The sequence below is a fragment of the Colobus angolensis genome, unplaced genomic scaffold, assembly GCF_000951035.1.
Source record: "Colobus angolensis palliatus isolate OR3802 unplaced genomic scaffold, Cang.pa_1.0 Scaffold72, whole genome shotgun sequence".
Lineage (NCBI taxonomy): Eukaryota > Metazoa > Chordata > Mammalia > Primates > Cercopithecidae > Colobus > Colobus angolensis.
Window position 1 is genome coordinate 6,604,011 of NW_012120932.1, and position 9,577 is coordinate 6,613,587.

General features: G+C 41.0%; 1 protein-coding gene across 1 annotated transcript in view; it reads left to right on the top strand.

The window, feature by feature from the left end:
- FANCC (Fanconi anemia, complementation group C) overlaps positions 1–9,577 on the top strand; it is a 165,090-nt gene that overhangs the window by 110,522 nt on the left and 44,991 nt on the right. Inside the window, exon 7 of the mRNA XM_011927516.1 lies at positions 5,230–5,394. Within this exon, the coding sequence (XP_011782906.1) occupies positions 5,230–5,394 (165 nt within the window). The remainder of the gene's footprint in view (positions 1–5,229; positions 5,395–9,577) is intronic.

A 9,577-nucleotide genomic window follows, 5' to 3' on the forward strand; every position in this document is an offset into this window, starting at 1 on the left:
CCTCTCCTCCCCTCACCTTCCCTCCCTTCCCCTTCCTTCCCTTCCACATTCCTCCCTTCCCCTCCCCTCTCTCTTTTCTCTCTCTCCTTTGTCTCTCTCTCTCTTCCATTTCTTTTTTTGACAGGGTCTTGCTCTGTTGCCCAGGCCAGAGTGCAGTGACATGATCTCAGCTCACCCCAACCTCCACCTCCTGGACTGAAGCCATCCTCCCACCTCAGCCTCCCAAGTGGCTGGGACTGCAGGTGTGCACCACCATGCCCACCTAATTTTTGTATTTTTTTGTAGAGACAGGGTTTCACCATGTTGCCCAGGCTAGTCTCAAACTCCTGGGCTCAAGCAATCCACCTGCCTTAACCTCCAGAGTTCTGGGATTGCAGACATGAGCCACCACGCCTAGCATGAATATTTTCATTTTCAGTATTTTACTAGTTAACATTGTATTTTAGTTTTTTAAAAGTTTAATTATAAAACACTTATGACATGGAAAAACTGTGTGCCCATTGCCCAGGTTTTTCAGTGCTAACATTTTATTAATACATATATTTGATATTTTTAAGAAAATAAAATGTTTCAATTAGAGGCTGAAGCATCCTTCTCCTATTCCATTTCTTTTTTCTCCCTGCTGGAGCAAGCATGCCCAAGAAGTTGGTGTAGATTCTTCCTGTCATGTTTTAACACTTTTACTTCACATTTTGCTGTGAGTGTTTTAAAACTTTACATAAGGATAGTGTATTGTGGATATCTTTATGCAACCTGCTTTCTTCATTCAGTTTTTGAGATTTACGTATTCAGATAATGTAGGTCTAGTTTATTCATTTAAACTGCCGTATAGCATTCCATTCTGTAAATAAATCATCATTTATTCATTTCTGTACAAATTCACAGCAAGATCGAATCTACCTTTTACAAACAGTTCTGTTTGTCTCCCTAACCTGTACGAAGAAATGGTAGCACGTTGCTACCAGTTGTTCTCCAAAGTGTTTGTGCTTATTTATTTACGTTCCTATCAGAAACATCCTGGACTTCTCTTTTCTCCGTAATCTGATGGATCTTCCACTACAATTTTTCTTTTCTTTTTTTTTTTTTTGAGACAGAGTCTTGTTCTGTTGCCCAGGCTGGAGTGCAGTGGTGTGATCTCGACTCACTGCAACCTCCGCCTCCTGGATTCAAGCAATTCTCCTGTCTCAGCCTCCTGAGTAGCTGGGACTATAGGCCCCCACCACCCTGCCTGGATAATTTTTGTATTTTCAGTAGAGGTGGGGTTTCACCATATTGGTCAGGCTGGTCTTGAACTCCTGACCTCAGGTGATCTGCCCTCCTCGGCCTCCCAAAGTGCTAGGATTACAGGCATGAGCCACCACACCCAGCCCTCCCACTACAAATTTGATGTTACAGTTTGTATTGAACAACAACACATTGAAGTACTAAAGAATTAATTAGGGTTGAAAGTAGTTATTTCTGGACATCAGAAAATAGGGATAGGAATGCCCTTTCAAAAGCTGCTATTTTCATTAGCTTTGAATAACTATTTGACTATTTAAAGTAGTTACATCAAAGAAATAATCACCAGAGTAAACAGACAGCCAACAGAGTGGGAGAAAATATTTGCAAACGATGCGTCTGACAAAGGACTAGTATTCAGAATCTACAAGGAACTCAAATCAGCAAGAAAAAAGCAATCCCATCAAACAGTGGGCAAAGGACATCATAGATGTTTCTCAAAAGATGGACAAATGGCCAAGCATATGAAAAAATGCTCAACATCACGAATCGTCAGGGAAATGCAAATTAAAACCACAATGAGATACCACCTGACTCCTGCAAGAATGGCCATTTTTAAAGTCAGAAAACAATAGATGTTGGCATGGATGTGGGGAAAAGAGAACACATACCGGCTGGTGGGAATATAAATTAGTGCGACCTCTATGGAAAACAGTATGGAGATTCCTTACAAAGCTGAAAGTAGATCTACTACTTGATCCGACAATTACACTACTGGTTATCTACCCAAAGGAAAAGGTGCCTCTATAGAAAAAAATAAAAACATTTGCATATGTATTTTTATAGCAGCACAGTTCACAATTGCAAAGATGTGGAACCAACATAAGTGCCCATCCACCAATCAGTGGATAAAGAAAATGTGGTATATAGACACTACTCAGCCATTCAGAGGAACAAAATAATACCATTTGCTGCAACTTGAATGGAGCTGGAGGCCATTATTTTAAGTGAAGTAACACAGGAGTGGAAAATCACAAACTGTTATGTTTTCACTTACTATTGCGGGCTAAGCTATGAGTACACAGAGACACACAGCAAGCTCGTCGGACCCATGGCCTGTGGCTGCGTGCAGCCCAGGACAGCTTTGAATGCCGCCCAACACAAATCTGTCAACTTCCTGAAAGCATTGAGGTTTTTTGCGATTTTTAAGCGCATCAACTATCGTTGGTATTAGTGTATTTAGTGTGTAACCCAAGACAATTCTTTTTCCAAAAAGAAGGAAGCCAAAAAGATTGGACATTGCTGGCATACAGAGTGACATAATGGACTTCAGAGACTCAGAAGCAGGAAGAGGGTGGGATGGGGGCTAGTGATAAAAAACTACACATTAGGTGCAATCTACTCGGGCGATGGGCACATTAACACCTCAGAATTCACCACTATACAATTCATCCATGTAACAAAAAACTACTTTTACCCACAAGCTATGGAAATAAAAATTTAAAAGTAAATACAGTAAAAAAATATAGTTGCATTTATTAATTTCATAAAAATGAAAACTTAAGTTTTTTAAAAAAGAATATGCAGGCCCCCTACAGTGATCTACAGAAGCCTTTCCACCATCCTCCCTGGTTCACTGGGTGTGACCACGTTGGTCCCCTTGCTATTTTCAGATGCTGACGGCCTTTGCATTTGCTTTTCATTGTCTGCAATGTTTTCCTCCCAGATATATACGTGGCTTGTTCATGTACTTTTCAGAGCACTGCTCACATGTCACCTTCTTGGTAAATTTCTGTCACTTCTGAGTATTCTTTTCAGCATGATACTCAGTATCATCTGGCATTACATTGTTCCTGTCCCTGATGAGACCTTGTCATCTTTGCATCTGTATCACGTACACCTCAAACAGAGCCTTGACTACAATAGAGGATCAATAAATAGGTATTAAATGAACAAATAGGACAAAAATACACAAATATATAAACAAATTCTCTGAAGAGTAAATACAAGTGGGTAACAATTACTGTCTCACAAGTTATCAGGAAAATGCAAATTAAGGCAATGAAATAGCAAGTTTTGTTCGTTAAATTTTTGAGAAATAGAAACAAATAATGATATCATTGGAAGGGGTGGAAAAGTAAATTGGTCTTTTGCAAGGCAGTTTTTTGTGTGTGTCTGTGTGTTTTTGTTTTTGTTTTTGTTTTGAGACAGGGTCTCGCTCTGTCTCCCAGGCTGGAGTGCAGTGGTGTGAACACAGCTCACTGCAGCCTTGACCTCTTGGGCTTGAGCAATCTCCCACCTCAGTCCCCCGAGTAGCTGCAGCTGCAGGCATGCACCACCACACCCAGCTAGTTTTTGTATTTTTTGTAGAGATGGGATTTCTCCATGTGACCCAGCCTGGTCTTGAACTTCTGGTATCAAGCGATCTGCCTGCCTCAGCCTCTCAAAGTGCTGGGACTTCATGTGTGAGCCACCGCCCCTGGCCTTGGAAGGCAATTTAATATGCAAGTTCTCACACGTGGGCACAGACAGGCATGGGCAAGGGTAGCACCACAGCCCTGTTTGAATAGTGAAAAACCAGAAACAGCCTCAGTGCCTACTGATAGTAGCATTGTTAAATTACAGAAGACGTGTGTTTTAATAATAGGCAGCAAGTTTTTAAGAATGAGGGACAGCTGTATGCTCTACACTGTGGTGCCATTTGTGTTTCACAAAACACAAAACTAAATTTCTGTATTTACAATTACATATGAAAATACCTAGAAAAACACTGAATAGGCACCACCCAGAACTTTCATTTTATTTATCGTTCACTGCACTGAAGATGAATTTGTTGAGCATGTGCTGTGTGTAAGGAGTTATCCCTAGGTGCTAGGAATAGAGTGGTGGGCAAAGTAGGAGAAGCTGCCTGCCATCGTAGAACTTCTGCCCTCTCAGGTGGAAGGGAACCATGAGTACTACAAGGGAATACCATATAGGTCAGGTGGTGAAAGGTACCAGGAAGAGAAGTAAGGCACGGGTAGGAGGGCGCATGAAGCTCCGGTGTCCAGCAGTGCTTTGTGCGGTCCCAGGCGCATCCTGTACGTGTGTGCTGTTCGGGACTGTAGCCGCCAGCGGCCCATAGCTGTTGAGCACTTCAGCTGTGACTAGTGCAGTTGAGGAGCTGGATTTTTTATTTTATTTCATTTTAATTCATTTACATTTAAATTGCTACACGTGGTAGACAGTATAGTGACACGGGATGATCAGAGAAGACCTCACTTAACAAAGGGACATTTGAGCTGCAACTGGGGACCGCAGGACCTTACTTGGGTAGTCAGAGGCAGACAAGACAAAGGTGAGAGTGGGAGGAGATGAAGTCAGTGAAACAGACGGGGACCCACCATGGAAGGACCTGCTGGCTAGTGAAAGACATTGCTTATTCTCTGCATGAGGTGGGAAGCCATTGCCAAGCTTTGAGCAGACAAGTGTTGTGATCTGAATTTTTAAAGGGGTGCTGGAAGTGTTCTGATGTTAAACTATAGGAGTGAGTGCAGAAGCAAGAAGTCCAGAGGCTGGAGGTGGTGGGTTACTCTCCACTTAGGAGGGCAGTGATGGAGGTGTTCAGAAGAGGTCGGATGTGTTGCTAGCATTCACTGATGCATCAGATGAGGGGCCTGAGAGAAAGCGAAGAATCAGCATTTGGGCCTGAGCAAACGAGATGGCACTGGGGAAAGGGAACACTGGGAAGGGATTTCAGGAGTTGTGTTTTGGACATATTAAGTGCCTGTGGATATAAAGAACAAAGTCCTGACCATGAATGACACTGAAACAGCATTGGCAGCTAAAAGATGTCTTCCTAAAGAATTGGATAAAAGAGAAGTGTTCATCGATGGTGTTAGAGTCATTCTCTTTATTTAGAGGCAAAACAGGTGATCTGTCGTTGACCTTTTTAGCATGAAGGTTTTATATGTCCTTAATTATGCGTGGCTCTTAGATTTGGGTGATTATTTCTTATTTCTTCCATAGAATGACTCCCGAGCGATTGGCGTCCCTGTCACGAGTCTGTGTCCCACTTATTACCCTGCCAGATGTTGACCCCCTGGTGGAGGCTTTGCTCGTCTGTCACGGACATGAACCTCAGGAAATCCTCCAGCCAGAGTTCTTTGAGGCTGTAAACGAGGCCATTTTGCTGTAAGTGGTGTTCATGTCTCCTGTCATCCTGCGTCATTTTTCCTTTTCTTAGAAGGCTGTGGTGTGTTGGAAAGACTGTACGACAGCAGGGTCCAAACGTTTTTGTCTCAGTACCCCTTTATACTCTTAAAAATCACTGAGTATCCCGGCCAGGTGTGGTGGCTCACGCCTGTAATCCCAGCACTTTGGGAGGCCAAGGTGGGTGGATCACCTGAAGTCAGGAGTTTGAGACCATCCTGGCCAACATGGCGAAACCCCATCTCTACTAAAAATACAAAAATTAGCCAAGTATGGTGGCGTGTGTCTGTAATTCCAGCTACTAGGGGGGCTGAGTTAGAAGGATCACTTCAGCCTGTGAGGCAGAGGTTGCAGTGAGCTAAGATCACGCCACTGCACTCCAACCCGGGCAACAGAGTGAGACTCCATCTCAAAAAAAAAAAAAAAAAAAAAAATTACTGAGGAGCCCAAAGCATTTGTTTTTAAACTTTTATTTTAGGTTTGGGGGTACATGTGAAGGTTTGTTACATATGTAAACACATGTCATAGGGTTTCGTTGTACATATTATTTCATCACCCAGGTATTAAGCCCAGTACCCAACAGTTACCTTTTCTGCTCCTCTCCTTCCTTCCACCCTTTCTCAGGTAGGCCCCCGCATCTGTTGTTTCCTTCTTTGTGTTCATACATTCCCAAGAGTTTTTTTTTTAATCTGTTAAACACTTATTAATATTTATCATATTTGAAACTAAATTTTTAAAAATGTGTTTCTTCACTTAAAAAATGAAAATAATTTAATTACACGTTAACACAAATAGCATATTTTCATGAAAGACAATGCTCTTTTCCAAGGCAAAAAAAAAATTTGACAAGAGCAGCATTGTTTTTACATTTCTGCAAGTCTCATTTTCTGCCCTAAGGCTGTTGAATTCTCATATCTGCTTCTGGTGGGATGTGTTGTTTTGGTTGAAGTGTGTAAAGAAAATCCAGTCCCACATAGATGGTAGCTGGAAAAGGCGGGAATATTCTAATAGCCATCGCAGATCATTGTAGATAATTCTGCTTTGATAGCTCAAAATTTGAAAATGGTCATTTTTTAAAGGGTAGTTGCAATGTGGAATCTGAAATTGTATCAGTTAACTTTCCATTCTCTGTTACATTAAAATCCATTGGTCTGTCTTGCACTTTCAATGGGTCTTTTTTGCCTACACACGTAATTTTGCAGCATTATGCATGGTTCATTTGGAAAACATTCATTGAGTTACGTATATCTTCCAAACATTGACATATTTCATTATGCAATATCAAAACCTATAGTCACTACTGCCACCTCATCAGAAACGACTAAGTATTGGGAAGCTGTCAAGCTTATGTTGGTGGACATAGATTTCCAAGATTCTGATTTCTGCTTAAAAGCTAAAATTTAGCATGGGCTACAAGCACTGTCAGTTGTTTTCCTGAGGGGACTGAGTCACTTTGCAAATTATTGAAAAAGTATGTGCCTAATCCCAAAATGTGACTAACCACTGCCTGTCTGCTACTCATTCTTTCAAGTCAATTTCCATGACAAAAAGTGGTCAGGTGAGTCCACCGCTGAAAGAGTTGTGCAGGTGTACAAGTGGAGTGCTTTTCTCCAGGCAACCGTCGTTTTTTATTATGAAGCAGAAGTGCTTTATGCACACTTTCCGTTTCACCATACAGAATTCTTTTTAAAAAGTATCCTTGAGGGCATCAGTTTAATAAAATCAATATGATAAACTGCTTCATCAAATATTCGTATATGAAAGCGTGGTGTTTCTACTGTGTGTGTGTGGTGGTGAAGTGTAGTGTGAGGACTGTCTCTGCTCTGATTCCCACTGAGATGCAGCTGTGTTACCCACCGTTGCTTTTGCGCTATCAGTGCAAACGTCAACATGGTTGTTCCAGGAAAAACGAGGAGATTCTAAATAGTTATTCAGTAATTTAAGTATTTCCCTACCACTTGTGTGTGTGGCCAACTTTCATATAAAAGAGCTTCTGTGCTTAGTTGGTGCTGATACCAGACAACTACAAGGAATACAGTAAGTCCAGAGATTCTGTTGTAAGGCAGAAGTACAGTTCTGTCGGTGACATATTAATTTATCACATCTGCACTCAAATTAATTTTTTTCCTTAGATTCTGAATGATTGATCTCAAATCGATGTGGCAGTTAACTTGCACCATAATAGTATTTGAAATATTGTTGCATAAGACACAATAAGGTAAATCATTAACATCTGTAAAGGCAAGGGAAAAATAACTTTCCTCACATTTTTTGTCTTTATTTACAGTTTAGCCCACTTTCTCTGGAGCAGATGTCTCCATCTCATGAGTCAGAGAATTCTCTGATGTGTCAGTTTCATCTTTTCTTTCCTTTGATTTCTTTGTTTTTTTTTTTTGGAGACAGAGTTTCGCTCTTGTTGCCCAGGCTGGAGTACGGTGCCACAATCTCAGCTCACCACAACCTCTGCCTTCCAGGTTCAAGCAATTCTTCTGCCACAGCCTCTCGAGTAGCTGGGATTACACGCATGCACCACCGCGCCCAGCTAATTTTGTATTTTTAGTAGAGACAGGGTTCTCCATGTTGGTCAGGCTGGTCTCGAACTCTCGACCTCAGGTGATCCACCCGCCTCGGCCTTGCAAAGTGCTGGGATTATAGGCGGGAGCCACTGCACCCGGCCAGTTTCATCTTTTCTTGATGAAACATCTGTAGGATGAGAAATTGAATCTTTTAATCCTCATATTTAAAGCCAATGATCCATTCTTAAATACAAGAAAATACATTATAAATAAATGTTACTTTTCAAATAGAATATTGTAAAATTACAAAATAATCTAAAATATGTGTTAAAATATGTAAGTAAAATATGCTGTATATATACATAAAAATGTATATATAATAAATTATCTAAAATAGCTTAGATAAAATTTAAAAATTAGAAAAGTTTTCAAAATTAAAAAATATATATTACTGCAAACCCCAATAAAGTGTACTTATTTCTTATGTTTCCACGTAGGCCCAAGATAAATTATGAGAATTTTAAAAATAATGATTTTTTTCTTTTAACGCATCTCAGTTCTTCCCTCCCTCTCTGGAAAGGGTTCTTTGGACCCCACTTTGAAAATTGTTGCATGGCCTCTGACTACCGCTGTAGTCATGTCTCCAAGTTACAAGTGGCTCCGTCTGCAGTGTTTGAAAACACTGTGAATCCACTGTGTGGTGTAATTTGCAGAGCCCTCTCAGTCTCAGATAATGAGATCCAAAGCATTCACATTTCTGAATTCAAAGTATACATGCAATGTGATTTTAAAATGATACTGCTTATAAACCTGACATTTTGTTAAGAATACTGTGGCTTTTAAATCATTTTATTAATACGATTTATGTTTTCAATTCTTTTTTTTTTTTTTTTGAGATGGGGTCTCACTCTGTCACACAGGCTGGAGTGCAGTGGTGCAGTCTTGGCTCACTGTAGTCTCAAACTCCCAGGCTCAGGCAATCCTCCCACCTCAGCCTCCTGAGTCGCTGGGACCACAGGTGTGTGCCACCACACCTGGCTAATTTTTTGTATTTTTGGAAGAGATGGTATTTCACCATGTTGCCTAGGCTGGTCTTAAACTCCTGAACTCAAGGAGTTTGCCTGTCTTGGCCTCCCAAAATGTTGGGATTATAGGCGTGAGCCACTGTGACCGGCCTAATTCTTTATTTAAATACTTTCAGTGAGAAATCGGAGAATTGTTACATATATAGACCCTTCCTTGCTATACAATGCATTTTAAAAAAACAAAACTACAATACCATTATTACATCTTAAAATTGACATTAGTTCCTTATCATCACATGTCTAGTCAGGAATTAAATTATCCTGATTGTCTTAGAATTTTTCTTCCAGTTGGTTTGTTAGAATCAGAGTTCAGATCTACACATTGCCTTTGGTTTATAGGTTCTTTCAAGTCTCTTTCAATCCCTCTTTGTTTTTTGTTTTGGTATCATTTGTTGAAATAATGCGGTTGTTTTCCCCTCTCTCAGGTGGTAGAGCATGTCCGCCCGCTCGAGTGTGATAAAGGGTGCGTGCCTCTGGGGCGCCCTCTCGAGTGCGGTGAAGGGTGCGCGCCTCTGGGGCGCCCTCTCGAGTGCGGTGAAGGGTGCGCGCCTCTGGGGCGCCCTC